Source organism: Cariama cristata, unplaced genomic scaffold (genome assembly GCF_000690535.1).
Source record: "Cariama cristata isolate BGI_N322 unplaced genomic scaffold, ASM69053v1 scaffold10327, whole genome shotgun sequence".
NCBI lineage: Eukaryota > Metazoa > Chordata > Aves > Cariamiformes > Cariamidae > Cariama > Cariama cristata.
In genome coordinates this window covers 1-18,642 of record NW_009624909.1, presented here as the reverse complement: position 1 = coordinate 18,642, position 18,642 = coordinate 1, and the positions used below count along the sequence as shown (strand labels likewise).

Here is an 18,642-nt window from a genome sequence, read left to right as displayed (position 1 = left end):
TTTTTTTTTTTTTTTGGCCAAATTTGCTCTCGCCTTCCTCTGCCCTGCTGCCTGCCCCCCTCCCACGGCGGGTCAGCCCAGCGAACGGAGAGCTGGAACAAGACCGAGCAGCCACAGCATACCGAGCTAAAGCTCCCAGGTTATTACCCGCATTTCATTAAAGCCCCCAAAGGTACGCTAATCCACGCGGTAAAGAAATACACAGCCACCAAATGTTAGCATTGTTTTTAAATGGTGAATGATAAAAAGACGTTCCTAATTTAAAAGTCAAAGATGTCAAGAGATGTTCAGCTATCCTGACCTAACAACGGTGGCAGCTCTTCGCCATGCAGAAACAGCTTCACTCCAACTCATTCACAGCATAGAAAGAATTAACATTTTGTTATTAGAAAAAGAAATTGCACCATGTCCAACTTCTGCAACTAATAAGTATATATAAGTTTCTTCAAATAACCTCACAACATTATAATAGATGCCTGCCACAGATTAATACTTCATTTGTAATTACATACATCTCATCACAGCTGTACAGAAATTCTTGCATTTTGGCATGAAACATGTAATTGAAGGTATGAAGAATGCCTGTTTTTCACTTGAGTCTGGAAGAAATGCAAAGAACCAAGCCCCCCTAACTGTCCTGGTACTAAAGCAAAAAAATGTAATATTGCTATAACTGACAACACAGCCCTCCTGAACCTGCTCCATAAACTCTGGAAATTAACCCAAGACTTGAGGGGTTTTGTGCCCCATAAGGCAGGTTCTGGACAAGGAGTTCCTCAGCTTTGAAATGCAGCCCAAAGTTACCGGTGAAACCTCGTGTTGTGGGTGATCAACATCACATAATCACCATCAGGATTTAAACATGTCATAAGCAGGGAGTCAAATCACCTTGTTACAGAAATTCTCAGTTATATCAGTAGTCAGCTACCTTCTGTCTTTCCTGATGGGGTAGGACCTCCTATAAAAAATAAGTTCCGATTTTTTCAGGTGGGCTTCTTGACACATTTTCTTTTCTTAAAATACTGTTCATTTTGACTACAAAGAGAACAGAAAAGATCCCTAAAATATATTTAAATATAAACATTCACATTAAACAACAAAATGGAAGTGGTGTGGAGAAGAACTCTGTAAACAAACAGCAGGGAGATAGGTATCTAAAACTGCTCCTTTGGTTCACTGATCTTTCTCCTTTTTGGCAGCACATCTTGACTAGATGAGAGTTCAAACTGATGAACCTGCCAAGGGAAAATAAATATTGCATTACAGGTTGCCACACAGCACAGATTGTGGCCTGGTCCATGGCATTAGCAAGTTTAACATGGGAAAAGCCCACTCTGCACAAGGCAGCTGTGTGATGCATCAAGAGCCTGTGTATCAAGGATCTGGCTTGACCTTGCTATTACCTGCTCCCTGCCCAGAGGTGTTAAGCCTGGAGTAACATCTGGATACTATTTCCTGGCAGAACTGATCCTCTCTTCAAATTATTGAAGGAGAGCTGGGATGTATTTATGCTGTAACAGCAGGACCTCCTGAGTGTCACAGCTTGAAGAGAATGAAGGCTGTTCTCCCTCCACAGAGGGAACACACCTGAACTCCAATTCCAGGAGCAGCTGGGAGCCAACACAGTGGCCTCAACTGCAGGCACTGCAGAGTCAGGTGGCACCATGAGGGCTTTGCACAACAGCAGAGCACCCCATACCAATGGGAGAGGGTGCTCAGCACCACACTTCACCACTGTGAAGCAGTACTTCACAAAAAGACTAAATCTGCTAGTTCTATATTCTGAATTTAACATCTCCGCTCCGTGAATTTGTTGCAAACTCCGATAGCCCTTTTTGCATGCAACTTTCATACACAGATATTTTTAAGACACAGACCAATTTCTCTTCTGGATTTCTTTAGACCATTCTGCTGAGGAATGAATTTTGCATGCTCCCAAGCTTGATTTCCATCAGCCTTTACAGACATAAGGCAATTATTAGTTTAAGAGAAAACTACTGGCAACGGTTGAGCTGCACATTATGAATCCTTACACTACTGCACTAAAAATTAATGAAGAGCTTCCCTGAGCAGGGACAGGAAGGGTACAATTGTCCTTGGCCCTGACACATAGCTTCCCCTCTTGACTGTACATGAATAGCAGTTACTTACTTACTAGAATGGTCGTATTTACCCCACAGCTCTTTCTGAGAAGAACCCACCAGTAACCCTGAACATTGACAAGTAAGAGAGATGTTGAGGTCTTGTTAAGGCCCCCCCCAGAGCCTCACAAAGCTGAAGCTACCAAGCTCAGCTGGTAAAGGCAGCAGCAAGACAGATGGGGGCCCCCAATGCCACCCCCAGAAGCCAAATTCCACCCTGAAGACAATTTCTGCTCTACATGTGCAAGGCTGGAGGAATTTGGCTCCCCATGAGTAGCACTGACTACAAGACTTATCTGCTCCAATGTGATTAAGCAAAGAAATAATGGATTTTTCTTGGTATGAATGAGTCAGAGCTGAGGTTAGAATTTCGGTCTCATGTTTTCCAAGTAAAATCACTAGCAAGCACTGGGATGGGGATCTCTGCTGGCACACACTCCTATCAATAATGGATTAAACCAGCATCGAATCTGGCTAAATGCATTCTCAAGAAGATATAAATCAATCCTAATGAATCTTTCTCAAGCTGTGTTAATGGCATCAAGACTCAGATTTTAATTCTTTGGAACAGAATTTCTCTTGACACTAAGAATCCAAATGTGTTGAATTTAATGGGAATTCTAGAAGCGATCAGAATTTCATTCCGTCCATATGAAATGTATTAAAGCTTAAGAGTTTTATTCACTGTTTGGAACAGAAAAAGGCTTAAAGAAGAACAGAAATAGAACAGAACTAGAGAAAAAAATTATACTAACAGTGCTGGTTTGAAATATCTTTCCACTTCTTGTCCTGCTCTCTGACACATTAAGTTCAGATGTCTTACTTGCCAAATGATCGACCTAAAATCAGAAAAATAGACGTTGCTTTGTGACAGCAGTAAAAAAAAAACAACATTAGAGGCTACAGCAGGTTTCAATGCTGTAGCATGCAAAGAACTCTGGCGCTGCTCACCACAGTGCCTGAGCTGAAATTTAAATACAGAAGTATACCCATTGAAGTCAATAGCATTATTTACAGCTGAATGTGTCAGAGCTCTGACAGATCAAAGCATCATTTTTTTTAATACAGTAACTCACAGTTACTTAGGGCTATTCTGTTTTAAGAAATCGTAAAGGACCTGTTCAAAGTAGTCCTCCACATTTAAATTATACCATTTTGCTATATGCAGGGAATATAGCCTGAGTTTTAAGCGGAGAAATTTCTATTAGGCAGAGTGTTTAGTTAAGGCAGTTCATAAACACAAAAATTACATTTCCCATTTCTCTTAATAACAGTCAGACCATCTGTTTCTATCACCAAGGCACAGTTTCTTGTTATTGCTTTTGATTGCTTCAGAATATTAACCGATTTTGTAGAACGTCTGAAAATAAAATGTAAAGGCATTTTATTGCTGAAATTCTGACTGTGGTAAATAAACCTTTAGCATATTACCTATCGATCCCTCAAAGTAGGAAAGACACGTCACAAAAGCTCTAATAAAAGTTTAAGACGACAGAGTGCAGTTTTCATACCTGAGGATTAGAAACACACGGGTTCTGGTTCCCTCCAGTCTTCATAACTTCATCTTCTTCACAAGTTAAATTTGGTTCTACAAAAGAGTTAAATAATAAAGCACACTGCTGACAACACACTAGCAGCCTCTTAACACTGGTGTTTTGCCACAAGGAGCACGTGCACTTTATAAATGCAGGGAACAGGTGCTTCAGAAGGGCTCTAATTCTCTATGTGCAAGCAAGTCATTAACTTCACCAAGCATTACATGCTCTTACATCTTTAATTCAGCAATTTCCTATCACAACTTCCTATCACAGGCACACAAGAGATGCTTATGCTAAGTAGTACAGATTTATTTATACACAGAATCTTTGGAAGAGTGGGCTTGATCCCCAAACTTGTTTATATGCTGTACTGCTAAAGGCTCATCTATGTTCAGATTTGCTTCCAAGTAAAAAGCCTCAGGAGCCCCTTTTGCACTGCAGAATGGGCAAACAGCCCTGTGAGGCCATTCCAGCACAGCTTCTGCATATTCTCAACCCACTGCCAGCAGATGGCTCCCATTTTGTAACCCAACCACACACAACCAAGCAACTTTGGCTGCAGATCCTGCAGCAACAGTTCCCCTTATCACTGCCTGCAGCTGCATGAACAGGCCACAAAGAATGAACAGTCAGTTCTGGAGATTTTGTTGTTGTTGTTTCTAACCCATGCTGTGTTTTTTTCCTAGGATACAGATATAAGCATGAACTGGTTAAAGATGACTGATCAGCTGTGGAAATGACAGAAGAATTTCAGGGTGACAAACGCATTTTCCTGTGTCTTGTAGTTCTTGTAAATAAAACATTATAACAACTCCCTAAGACAAGCAATTAGCTGCATTTTTGCACGGTTTTGGAATATCTATGGATTTCTAAGAGCACAAGATACACCTTTATGTGGTTATTCCAGTTCTGCAGCCTACGAGCATTGTCAAGATAAAAATGCTGATCTACATGTACCATTTCCTACACATTTCCATGATTATTTCTGAACAGCATGGAAATGTTAGCTGTTTTTGCTAAGTTGCACATTTTATTTCTAAAAAACACATTAATGCCACTATTGAAATACATAGCACAGCCTGTTCAGTGTTGGGCTTGAATGATGGGACACTCCAAGTCATTTTAAAAAAAAAAAATAAAATCCAGGCTCAACTTGCTTTGTCCAACTGCCTCCGGAAGCACTCAGACACCATGCTAGCCCCAACGAGCTGCTAGTCTTGTTCAGGTTGGGAGGACCAAAAGCCTCAGCTCTGACAGAGCAGCCACTTTTACAGTTGTGTTGAAAGCAACATGTCTGGAAGTTTTTATGGAAAATTGGTGTTTCCGATCCAGAAACTCTGCAGAACCAGAGTTACATTTCAAAGTAGATGCAACTTTAGGGAAATGCATTAAGAAGCGAGAGAACAGAGCAAGGAGCAGCACTAACAGACATTTCTTCTAGGAGTGCTGTGTATTCATTATCTCCACAGAAGCCTCCACCTCTGCTACAGAGGAAAAAAAAAAAGCATTTTACATAGGCTTCTCATCCAAATAAGGGTCCTGTCCTGTGTCACCCCCCCTGCCCCTGATTTTCATCATAAAAGCTTTGTTTTCTATTTCACAGTCTTGAGAACTGTGTTCCTTTAGCTATCCTGTTTTACATCAGCATATCAGAGCATTTCTGATCATACCTGTCTATATCATCTCTACTTAATCTTCTTCCAAAAATGGCACTTATTTCCTCTTCTGATATTTGCTATGTTTGAAATGCTTTATGTACAGCAAATGGGCACCAGTATTGTCTGGATGCTTCCTATACAGCCTCTCCAAGATAAGCAGAACAACAAGGCACAATTCATTCTTCAGATCGTTTGGTAGCAAAGTTCAGTCTTTGGGCCCCTAGGCTATCTTGGGGCATCTGAAGATAAATCATCTTCTACTTTTCCTCCTAGTTTCTCCAAAATCTTAAAGTGAAGCTTCTGCTCACAGAGAACCCTGAGAGTTTGCCATCTCATGTTTTGAATTGGCAACAATCTGGGTCCACATCTTGGCAGCACTAATTAAAAAAACAACCACCAACAAAAACCAGTGGAGTGCTACCAGAGCATGTTTCTGGTAGCAGCTACCATCAGGCTGGTGTAGCCAGCATGGTTATTTTGTTGGCACTTCTGCATTCAGAGCTTACAGTGGAGGACATTTATATGATTGTAAGGAAACAGCACAGTAATATCTATTTATAAAGGCTAAAAAAAAAATCCAACAAGACAGGTGCTGCGGTTTTTCATCAGAAAGGATAAGCAAGTGCTTCCTAATGTCCTGCATAGCAGACAGGGCATAATTGTTTATTTGATAACCAGAGAGAAGGCAACTTTGCCTTGCAGTGTTGAGTCCTCAGAGTGCTTCCAAAACATGACTGCATTTATACTCTCTGCAGAACTCTCAGTTCAACTGCTTGAGATTGTTAGATGAAACTTTAAGTAAAACCGAAGTAAATGCTTTTGGTACCTTCTTGAGAAGTGCTGCCTTATAGGCTTTTTATTGTTACTCATATTGTTTGTGTAGTTTTATATTGACAGATTTTATGGTGTTAGGATTTTATATGAGGAAACTTAGTTTGCCAAGATTCCTACTAATGAAAATGCTTGGCTAGAACTTGAACCTATTAAAACTATCAATTATCAAAATGCTCCATGTACACAGTGAGAGAAAAGGGCACACAGGTCCAGAGTAACTTGTGAAAGCAAGCAGCTAGAAAAGGCACTCAGATAGCCACCAGCACATATAGAATCATACAATCCTTCATAAAACAAAACGTATTTTTAGATGAAGTTATGATTGTATCTGGAATAGCAAACCACAGTAAGGAACAACTTCCTTTGCAAGAAGAACATGCATCATACAGATAGGTATTTTTACACAGGGATCATTCAGTCTACCACAATGTAAAAACACTTTCCGTGTATACAGTCCCTGATGGTCTTGATTCCTCCAAAATCACACAGACTGAAGCTGGTATGGATTGCAGAATCAGACCGTGATCCTACTGTAGTCAGAGCTTAAGGAAAAAAGATGGCTAAAAGTGCTATTTCTGCTAAACTTATCTAGTGGCTGAAGCTGTGAGGATACAGGCCAAACAGCTGTGATTTAAAGAAAAAACAGGCCTGGACCATTTTTTTGCACAGAGAGTTCTTCCCAAGTCTGTAATAATGAACTCAAGAGTACGATACTTCGGCAAGCTTTATGTGGAAATTAAATATATTACTAAAAGCATAGTAACAACAATAGAACAATCAAACAATATTTACTTCTAAATATCACCCATTAAATTTAACATCTGATAAAATGGAACAGAAGACAAGAATTTTAGAACAGAAACATGAAAACATGCATTTGCTAAGTGCTTCACAGAACAAAGTCATGACAGAAAATAAAGGCATAGTAATATACGCAAAGAAAACAGAATGTAAATTTGAATATAGTGGTCTACGTCAGAAAATTGAGTTTTCATTTTAGTAACATCAAGAAAGAGGCACAACCTAAAGGCTTGAAAAATATACATAAATGTTACCTTGAGCTTCTGAAATATTTACACTATTCTTATCTTCCACTTTATTATCCAAGACAGGATCTTCCTAGATTAAGAAAAACGTCTATCACTTACTGCAGAATAACAAGGAAGAGGGCTTGTATTCAGATGCTTAGAGCCAGAGCTAATGGATTCTCAGTGGAACAAACTGCATTGAAATAACTGAATCTGACATGGAACATACAGACTAGCTCAGCATTACTTAATTAATGCAAGCACACATTTAAGTCAACTACCAAGAAAAACCTCTGTAAGAAATACTGAAATTGTAACAATAGATACTGAAGGAATACTATCAGTGCATCAATTACCACTTTCTTACTGCTTGTGAAACAGCAATTCAGAGGAATGCACAGTTCTAGAGGGCCAAACAGTTTATTTCCATCTCATCATCTACAGGCCTCCCTAGCAGTCCTAATTGAGGGAGAGGGGCCAAAAGCCCTGAAGCCCCACCTCCTTCCAACCTATGGACAGTATAGATCAGCACACATATTTGCACAGTCTAACATAACTAAAGGTATTTACTGCCTGCCTTAACTGACCCCAGAAATACATGCCTGCAATTGCTGAAGTCTGCACAAGCACAGACCCAAGAGCCATCTCGGGCATTCTAGCACCATCAGCAGGATGCACAACTCTGTCATGCAACTCATGCCTTCAGCAAGCTTTGCTTTGTGCTTTTTTCTAGGCATATTTCCCCAGCAAAGGAATCCCAATACAGAATCAAGTTTAACTTTAACTGTGGCATCACTAGCTGTATGTATACTGCTGTACCAGAGAATCCCAGAGCAAATTTATTGCTAGTCAATACTGTCTGGCTGCAGCAGTTTGCTCAGGACTGGTACAGCACAGCTCCAGGGGTTTCACCTGTGTCCTGTGCGTGAAGCTAACAAATGGCACCTGTACCCACAGCACAAAACTGCCTCTCTGCTTCTCACCCTGCTGCTCTTCTCCAGTCAGACATGACTACCAACAATGCTGCTGCTGACAGGCATTATGCTGATGTTCAGTGTATGATGTATTGATGACTTGTTCAATACTGCTTTAACAACAACAGATTGCTAACTGGAGCAGTAAAATTAAAGCAAAGTGTATTGATGACATGTTGCCTCGCTTAAATATATCTGGAAACAGAGTTTATTAACATTATAGTAAGACATGCAGTGAAACAATTAATGGCCCATTTCTAGATTATAAATCACAAAAAATTTCAACCAGCTACAAAAAACATTTGCGCTCTTACATTTATGTCCCTGTTTTCTTCTGGATCATCCCTGTCCACTTTGAGCACCTGAAGAGGCACATTAGCTTCTCCATGCTTTAGGATGCTTTTATCAACATTTTCCATTCGTTGTTTTTCAGTTGTAACTTTAACTTTCAGCATATGAAAAGGCGTTGGCACTTCACCCACATTTAGATACATAGGCTCCCCTTCAAATATCATCCCCTCACATTCACCCTCCTTAAAGCCAGGAGGCTGGTAATCAGATGGTGTAACTGCAGAAAAGAATTAATTGAATGTGTTAGAATGAAACATGGTCTTGTAAAATTACTTTTAACTTTTGCAGTGAAAAGACTCTTTCTCCCTTTAAATACGAAGGGCTACTCCAAAAAAATTGTGTGGAGAGGAATAATCAATATTCAACTTGTACTAAATGAAGTTTCCCCCCCACACACAACAGGCAAGATCCAATTAAAGCTATTTGAAACACTTTATCCATGCAAACAGATGAGCTAGAAGCTCTGCTTTTTCATTATAAAGAAATAATACATTCTGAAAACAGAGCTAGACATTTAAATAGTCATCCACACTAGAACTAGTTTGGCAAACATGTTACATCCTAACATACTCAGGAAAACTCAATTTGTTTTTAAAACACTGAAATCTTTGCTCCAATGGAGTCAGTGACAAGATTGTGTTTCTACAGTGAGCTCAAAGCCAGTCCCCTTGGATTTGAGAAATCGTAGTGAGAAACAGACACATGCAAAACAACATCATTTAACAAGTCCCAGCAACCATAAAGATTATATGTTAAAATGTTTCTTTGAATTGTTTCCCAATGTCTAAACACCTGATAAATCAAGGTAATATGGAAATACTACCTTCATCATAATAAAACAGCTTCATAGTCAGGCAAACATCATTTGGTAATGGACTCAGGTTTTGCATGAGAACATAAATCTTGCGAATGAGGAGGATACTTGCTTTCTTGGTGTCTGCACAGGTGATTGTGGAATCATTCCTTGTATTCTTACTAAAAAAAGGACAAAGTATTCAGATTTTTTTTTATATACAGAGCAAGCTGTTGCTAGTATTAAGATACCTGACTGCTTAACAGACTATGAATGTCAGAAGCAGACAGCACATTTATTGCCTAAGGTCTGAGATTGCAAGCACTGCAATTCCTAGTACTAAGTGACCTGCATGTTTCTCTGCTCCTTGGAAGATCAAATCCTGAGCCCAGGTACATCAGGAAAGCATTATGGTACAGCAGCTGTGACCAACTACTGTATTTTACATCACACAATGCTTAAAAAACACCCAATCTGAAAGAAAAAAAATAGATACTTTTGAATGCCCCAGTTCTGCAGAGTCTTACATACTTGCTTTCCCTTAAATAAAACAACTGATAAGAGAATGCGTGCCTAAGTGACTCTTGGCATCCAGCTCTGACATTTTCATGGTCCTGTTCTACCAGCAGCTGACCCAAACCCTACCTTACTGCCACTAAAAATGCTCTCCCTCTACTCCACTGCTCCTCACAGCCACACAGCTTAGAGAGACACCTGAAGACCCAAACAGCCAGCACAAGTCAAGCAACTGTGAGTTATTTCATTGGGTAACCCTGTCTTTTGGAAGCATAATCTTAATTGCAAGAGTTTCAAACATCTCTCCCCTCTGCAGATGGTTATCTCCTTCCCTGCAGGGTATCAGGGAAGTAGGTTCATGCCTTGTATTTTCAAATTAGTCTGGCATGAATTTATGCTAATACACTAAGGCAACCCAGTGTGGTCAAGAGTCACATCCCATTCCACCACTGTTTAAGTGACTTATAACCTCTTTCACAGGTAAGCAACTAAACTCAGCCCAAGGGATCTAGATCTGCAGCACTGCAGTCTTTTTTTAAAAAAAAGGATTTTATGCAGGAGGAAAGCTGGGAGAAGTTTGTTAGGTACAGACTTGCTACATTTCAGTTACTTGTCTTAAGGCATTTCCTTGCAGCTGTGATTGACCAATAAAGCCCTAAGTGGAAGGTGGCTTAGTGGAGATGGGCAAGGGTGATGTGACCAACAAGCTCAAGGAATTACATAGGGCATCACTGACCACAGCTATTGCAAAGAAAGCTGACTTTATCTCAACACACGGAGGACCTGAGCACAGCCTTCATTTTGGATAAATAGCTACATTAGATGAATGGATCAACTCGTGGTGTAAATGTTTCTCCATGAGTTCATTAAAAGCGTGTGAATGTATCCTTGAGTTAGCCAGACCAGTATGGGGAGGAGTGAATATGTGGTTCAGCCCAAAGGGTATAAAAACTAACAAAAGAATTCTGAAGAGAACAATGGGCTGGAGCTGGCTTCAACCCACATATTCCTTCCCCATGATGGGGGATGCCCAGCATCATGACAGTGAGCGTATTACAGAGACCAGTAATGGGAATCACTTTGGTATTGTGACTGAACTGTGTATTGCAATAGTTATGCTTGGCTAAGCATAGCTTACATTTGTATTGCTTTTTCAGTGTATTTTGTATCATCTCTGTGAAATGAGAAATCCCATGTAACATCAAGTATCCTCAGATAAGTAAATCTGATATTAAACATTTCACCCTCCACACACAGAATATCTTAAAGAACCTTGTCAGAGAGTACTGGACTCTAAGAATCACCTTTTGAGTGGGTATTTGAAAATATGAGCATAATCTGACAAAATGATTCACTGTATTTTAAGAATAAGTCTAAGCTAATAGTATCTGTTGATACCATTAGTCTTAAGATCCAGAATTAACCAAACAGATAAAACCCGAAGTTTTCACATTCAGGTATATGCAAACAGACTGTAAAATCACAGAGCAGAATAAAGTCAGTAACAGTACCTGCTGAAATCCAAGAGTGGCCCGTTGTGGGTGTACTTGAATTTGAAGTGGTAACATTCTGTAATTGTCTGCAAACAAATCCAGTAATTATTAAACTAGCAGCTGTCAACCAAACTACTACTGCTGCAGCTTCCGTCTAGTAATCTATTAATCTTTCATTTAAAGAAAATGATAGCCCAACTCCTGTCTGATGCACTTACATGCCCTGAATATAGCTTTCTAATGCTGTAACAACTAGCAGTATTATTGTATATAATTGTCAAATAAAAAACGATGATCTATATTATTTTCTAGGAATTATTATGATAAAATTTTGAAACATCAGCTTAAGTTTTCAGAACGAAATATTCATTCAAATTTTAATTACTATGAAAATGTTTCACACACATAACAGACATGGTGACATCTAGTGGGTAGTTAAAACATACTGTGTTTTTCACACAAGTTCCATGAATTTGTTATACAGAGTTAGGACAATACATCATTATGGGCATTTAACTCTGCAATGACACTGAGTTTCTTGTATTGGCCTGAGAATAACCTCACACTAGATAGTCAAAGGCAATTCACTATGTGGCAATTCTACATCTGATATTTTAAAAGTGTTTTTTTAATGTGCATTAATGTGAATGGTAAGTACTATTGCTTGTATACACATTTCACTATATCCATACTATCATTATTCATCCAGTAAAATTTACCAGCAGATTTACCTGAGGATCTTCTGGATGGGTATAGACCTGTATTTTTGAAGTAAAGAGACGAAATAGAGTAAGAACTAGACATATCTCTAAGCATCTACCTTAAAAAATGTGTACCTTTTCAAAGATACTTACTGCTAGGACAATCATTCTTAGCTGTCAGAAACATAATTAGAGAAAGAAAAAGAATATTAGATGTATTCCATAACCCATTTAGTTGTTTCATTTCTCTAGCTATGGAAACCAATATAGACAACTAAGGCCTGTTTGAAGAGAAATCTCTTTATACACTTAACTCCTTATCTGTTTAAGAAAGGACTTACTCAACCTGCAGAAGAAAATTCTTAGGTATCCCTGACTTCATGTGTTTCTGTTTACAAAGAATATTATCCTGAAATGTCTGTGCATCCCACATTATAGCTAACTATTTTAACATATTAAAGCACAGCTATTCCCTAACCAGAAAGTCCTGTAACTATGCTGGCAGCTAATGGACTTACATAAATGAACATTTCAATACATTTAAAATAGCTAAATAATACTGGAAGACTTACATATTTCTTCTGCAAGGCATCATAGCATCCTAACATCCTGCAAAAATCAAATAATATTGTCCATCTACGACTAATTTCCATTTGCTTTGCTTCTGACTTAATAAAATAGTCCCCCCCCAAATTCTTGTTTAGCCTTCTTATTATTAGAGCAATAAATAATACTTATTCCATTATTCTATGTTCTCATTAGTAGTGATACAAGCAACGACTATCTTTTAACACCAAATTCTAACCTCTTCACAAAATAAGTAAAAATACAATCTGTAAGTAAATAATTTATCAGTAAAAACATAATGCAATTGTACACCCACCACTTTCAAACACCTAACACATGTATTCATTAATCAGTTTGTAAGTATGTACTTCAGCAGAACAATCTCATCTGAAGCACAAAGGAGTTGTTATTGCCCTTATTTAGATGTTGCAATTTGTTTTTTATATAACATGCAAACAACAGTAAAATACTGAATCAAAACTTATCCTAGTGGGTTTTTTTTCCCTAATATCTCTTTTGAATATAGTCAACAAGCAAAAATTGGTTTTGGTGTGTACGTGATGCTCAGTTAAGAAAGGCTACTCACCTGTAAACTCAAAAAAGGTAGCACATACCCCTCACAAAAACCAGGGAGCTTTTCCTTGTCAGGGCTGCCACACCACTGCCCTTGCTAATAATCGATGCATGAGGGCAAGGTGAAACGCACTCAGCGTCACTTCAGTTTACCACACAATTAAGAAATTCCAGGTTACAGTAAAGGACACCTTTCCCACCACCCTAGCGACAGCACATGGTCGAAGAGCAGATGACTTATTTTGCCTTTAACATCAGAACTCAGACCTACATCTCTGAACACCTCAACGCTGACAGAAGCTGCAAACCCCCTCTACTGAATGCAGCATCATTTCTGATGCCTTACCTTGTACTACAACTACGTGAAAAGAACAAAGATGGCCTTTATAGCATAACAAAAAATAGGAACATATACATAAAGCAATGGCCTGATACACTATTTTCTAAACAGAAAGGAGAGCCGCCATGAAAAAATCTTGCAGTTATTGTGAACAGAAAGAAAATAAATACTTCTAGTCTCAAGTGACATACACTCAACTGTGTGAACGTACAAGCAGAAATACTATCATTTGCAGACACAATTCTGCCTTTGAATATAAAGGTCAACAGTACCACTTTCTTAAGTCTGAGAGAAAGATCTTTAAATTCAAGATGCAAAATGGTAACACTGCATCGCCTGTTCAACTAGAGAGGAACTACTGGTTAGATATTTGCATTTATGTGCCCCCTTGAACATTCATATATGCCAATGGAAACTAAACATAAAGTATAATCACTCTATAAACAAAATTTGTGCTCTACTAAGCACCAAGTTGCAAGCCTTTCTAGAAACACAACTGTACAAGTCAATTAGATCTCTACCAAAACAGACACTTTTTGACTTTCTATTTAAAAAAAAAGTCAACATAGTAAATACCATGCATTAAAAGCACTGCCCAGGCAGTTGTTCACCCACAGCAAGTGAACTTTTTTCTTTGTATCTGCAAACAACCAGAAAGGTATCTTTCAGAATTGACATGCTATGGAAGTGTTACATATGCACTGTAATCAACATACCATTTCACCAGCTGAGTAGAGCCAGGACAGTTCTTGTCTTCCCTCAGGATTTTGACACAGACATCTCAAGAAAAAAGAATACATACATGCATATTTACTTAGGACAAAAATGCAGCTACATTGCTAAGAAAGTGGAAGTTCATTCTCTAAAAGTATGTATCAAAAGCAGACTAAAATGATCATTACCAACAGTTACCATAGTTTTAATTGCTGAGTTAGCATCAGCACTATCTAACAAAAGTAATGTATTAGTGAAGTTTCCATTACAGCCATTGAAAATGGCTATTATCTTTAATTGAGATCAAGTGGCTTTAAAAACCACTCAGAAGCTTCTTAACAACTCTATGACAAGAGATTTTGCAAATAATAATGAAAACAGCCTCTTACCATCCATGTATCTTGTTCCATAGGCACTTTCAGGAAAGATTCCTCTCAGATATGTAATGCAGGATACTGCTACTGCCAGGAGTCTCTTCACCAGCATCAGGGATTGCTGTTCATTAGATATTTTGTTAGGAAATACGACTGCACTCTGAAAGTTAGAGAAAGAAAATAATTAATCTCTGTCCACAACAACAACAACCCTATATAGTCTCCAGTCTGGTCTGATGCCTACTTAACATTTTACTTTAATTGAAAAGTATGACTGTTGTCATTTATAAAGTTAAGCATATTTCTAACACTTGGTGTTACTATGTTTCTAGTATATAGTTGGATTTCTACAAAGTGCATGACCACAAAGTTCAGACTCAAACTATTTTGCTATTAAGCATCTTTATTCCTAGTTAAAAGATTGAATTAGCCTGTAATTTTCAAGTGAAGAAATATTATAGAGCACCTGGGTGCCCTATTTCAGCTAAAATTCACCGATTTCTGATTCAAATAATATACTGTGCTGAAATACACAAGAAAATCATACCACACAATTCCTTTGTTTCTGAGTGGTTGCCATCTTGCAGACACACTTCTGTCCATTAATAAAACACCTGCATTAACACACATATGACCACCATTCAGAAGTGCATGCAAGCCCAAACTGCAGCTATTCAGCTTTAACAAGTCAGTACCTGAACCTACAAACACTTCTTGCACAATTAATCTGTTATCAGGTCAAATAAATCTCATAATTTTAAGGAAACAGACCAGGACAGTTCATCCAATAATAACCACTATTAGATTCCCAATTTTCACATCAGCACAGGCCTCCCCTGAGGTTGCAGTATGCCTAAGTAAAACACTGTGTGCCTATTTGTATGAAACATGAGCCTTTGAAAGCAATGCTCTGAAGAGCTAACTGGCCCCCAGCCTAACAGATTTTCAAAGGACCCTAAGAGGCTCTCCACATTTAAGTCACCTCCAGCTAAAGTTGAGCCATCACCTTTGGAAAACACCTGCAGGCCTGGGTTGTTTCCCTCTGTAATTTAAAGGAATATTGGAGAAAGAGAGCCCTCTCCAGCTATTCTTTTTATCGAGCCATGTTTTCATTACATTAATTTAATCCTTAGCACCATGAGGCTGAGGCTGCAAGACAAGCCTTCCCCACCATCTGTAAAAATGATACACATCCATGCCTAAGAACATGGAAAAAGCCTTTCCCAAGTAGGAAGGTGGCCCTGGACCACTCAGGGAACTGAGGCCCCCCCCTCAGCCAAGCCTCCACAAACCTGCCTGATCTCAGTATCTAGCTGTACTCTGCACCTCTGTGAGAAATGCAGAAACAGAGGAGGCCCTTCCCAGCACTATCACCCCTAGACAAGACAACCCACAGCCTTAATGTAGACAGGCCACCCACAAACAGAGGCAGAAAGCAAGAACAGCAATTGGGGAACCCTCTGCAAGAGGTGAGGAACCACACACAACCCTCACGCCCAGGACTAGCGCTCCACACAGCACATCTCCTCCTCAAGCATTAGCGCGCCCAGACACTACCTGTGCTGCCCGCTTCCTCCGCTTTTATAGGGCAAGGGGCCGTGTGCAAACAGGGGGGCGGGGCTCGCCGTCCGGCACACACCGATAGGGGCCGGGCGCAGCGCCGCCGAGCAAAGCGCTACACTACCGCCCCCCCCGCCCGGCAAACGGAGGAGAATTCCGAGGGTGAGAAACATTCACCTATGTAGTTTTTAAGAGAGGACAAAGTCTGTGAAGCAAAGGTTTATTTCAGCGCTGGGTGCACCACAGATCACCTCCGTGATCCTGCTGCATGCACACCGGTTAGTCTAACTTCCACAAATTTATTTAGGACAGTCATTCATATTCATGCCATTTCTCAGAAGTCTTATACATATTTAAATGATTTCCCCGATGTTATTTACATCTATACCCTCTCGCGTCTGCGCACTGTTTTCTAGGGGTCTTCTTTGGGGGTCGTGGGGTGAAGGCTCAAAGTCTTCCTCTCGGTTGAACTTCTTATTCTGGCGCCTGTGCTCTGTTGTTTCAGCTACATTGCAAACCCAAGTTGACAGTTAATCCTCTCTTTCTTCCATACAAGGGCAGGCAGGTGCCATCCAGGTAGAGGCTGATCATGGCTAAGATAAGCGGTGTCAGCCAAAGCAACTTAACCCTATACCCGAATACACATTACCCTGTCTCCGTCCCCATACTTGGGTACCTGGAAACTTACTTGCTTTCCAACCGCCTGTCTGCTATGACTTAAGCAAAACTACATTATTATTTAACACAGGAGCAAAGTTGGGTTTCAATTTAACCTGCACATGCAGATCAAAGCAATGCATTGCCACCCTCTTAGCTCTTTAGCCCAACCAAATAATAAAGTGATTCACAGCAGCTGTTGTTCAGTAAAACAGTTTTAACCCAGCATGGAGGGCTTCTGTCAATGTCATTAATGCTTAAATGTAAAGAAAAGGTTTTAGTCAGATTGCAGTCGCAACAGTTTATATGACACTAAGCACTTAAACAATTTAACTAAATTAACTGAGAAATAGGCACAGTCTTTAGTTTGACATCCCAAGGTTGGTAAGTATTAACAGAACAGATGATGAAGAGGACACCGTTATCCTAGTCATAAAAGGAGTCAAGTTGATAAAATGTTATAACTGCGAGAAACATTCAACTATGTAGTTTTTAAAAGAGAACAAAGTCTGTGAAGCAAAGTTTTTATTTCAGTGCTGGGTGCACGGGACATCACTGCCGTGATCCTCCTGCATGCACACCGGTTGGTCTCACTTCTACATACTTATTTAGGACAGTCATTCATATTCATGCCATTTCTCAGAAGTCTTATACATATTCAAATGATTTCCTCGAAGTTACTTACATCTATGCCCTCCCACTTGTGTCTGTGCACTGTTGTCTGGGGTCTTCTTTGAGGGTCGTGGGGTAAAGGCTCAAAGTCTTCCTCTCGGTTGAACTCTTGACCGCCTTATTCCTGCGCCTGCGCTCTATGGTCCAGCTACATAACAAAACCGCAAGTTGACAGGTAATCTTCTCCTTCTTCTATATAGGGGCAGGAAGGTGACAACCAAGCTAAGTGGTATCAGCTAAAGCAGCTTGACCCTATACCCAAATACACATTTCCCTGTCTCCGTCCCAATACTTGAGTTCTTGGAAACTTACATTCTTTCTCACCGCCTATCTGCAATGGCTTAAGCAAAACTACATTATTATTTATAACATAACCCACAGACAGCAGTAGTTAAATGGCTGAAAGCTGGGCAAAGGTAATTGTAGTAGTGGGAGATGGTGACCTCCAACTCAAATGGCCCCACTGAAAGAGGGCAAAACCCCACTTGGGGAGCATGCGCAGTTGATAAAAAGGCTTCATTAGTGCTGCCTGAGGATGCATACTAATTTACATTAGAAGTGAGAAACTTGTAACCAACCCTGAATATGAATAACAATGAATATGCAGTGTACTATGAATATGGAATTATTTTATTGTATATAAAATGTATCTTGTTCTGGCTTAGGATGCATGCTAGGTGGACAGAACCCCACGCACCCGACACCAAATAAAGTAATGCCTGCTCTTTAACACACCCAGTGTTAAGGAGTATCATTCCTGATTTTCGGTGACATGGACATTAAGATATTTTCCTTCAGTATTTGTTTTGCCTCCCTATTTGATGCAAGTGCAGCGCTTGATCCCAGATTGTGTTGTGTGGGTGTGATGGCAGCTGCAAGTACACTGATGGCATCTATATTTCACTATCACCAAAACTTGACTAAACATGAAACCACTGACAGTAGCTACTTTCCTTCCCCACACGTTTGGCAGCAGTGTGATGGTCCATATCCTCCATACACAAATCATAAACAAAACAAAAATAAACAGCCAACGACCAAGGTGAGGGCCTCAGGAAGACAATGGGAGGCCAGAACACTTGGGTCTCAAGAGGACTCCATTAGAGTCCTTGTGCTCTAGTGCTTGCATGGGATGTTTTAGAGGCTCATGCGATAACG

At 39.7% G+C, this 18,642-nt stretch overlaps 1 protein-coding gene across 1 annotated transcript; it reads right to left on the bottom strand.

The window, feature by feature from the left end:
• Nucleotides 1-1,154: 1,154 nt before the first annotated feature.
• Nucleotides 1,155-15,175, bottom strand: HORMAD1 (HORMA domain containing 1). The gene is made up of 13 exons (XM_009703375.1): nt 15,143-15,175; nt 14,611-14,755; nt 14,224-14,287; nt 12,600-12,636; nt 12,181-12,201; nt 12,058-12,084; nt 11,345-11,412; nt 9,348-9,499; nt 8,488-8,741; nt 7,227-7,290; nt 3,653-3,729; nt 2,897-2,980; nt 1,155-1,235 (listed from the first exon to the last, which is right to left on the bottom strand). The coding sequence occupies exons 1-13, from the start codon at nt 15,173-15,175 to the stop codon at nt 1,155-1,157; spliced, it is 1,107 nt and encodes a 368-aa protein (XP_009701677.1).
• Nucleotides 15,176-18,642: the final 3,467 nt, after the last annotated feature.

Excerpts from the sequence above, each read along its gene's own strand:
- HORMAD1 (XM_009703375.1), bottom strand. The coding sequence starts at position 15,175 with ATGGCAACCACTCAGAAACAAAGGAATTGTGTG. Across the intron at positions 12,202-12,599 it reads ATGCCTTGCAGAAGAAATAT|CTAAGAATGATTGTCCTAGC; the intron begins GTAAGTCTTCCA and ends TGTTTCTGACAG. Across the intron at positions 3,730-7,226 it reads AAATATTTCAGAAGCTCAAG|AACCAAATTTAACTTGTGAA; the intron begins GTAACATTTATG and ends ACTCTTTTGTAG.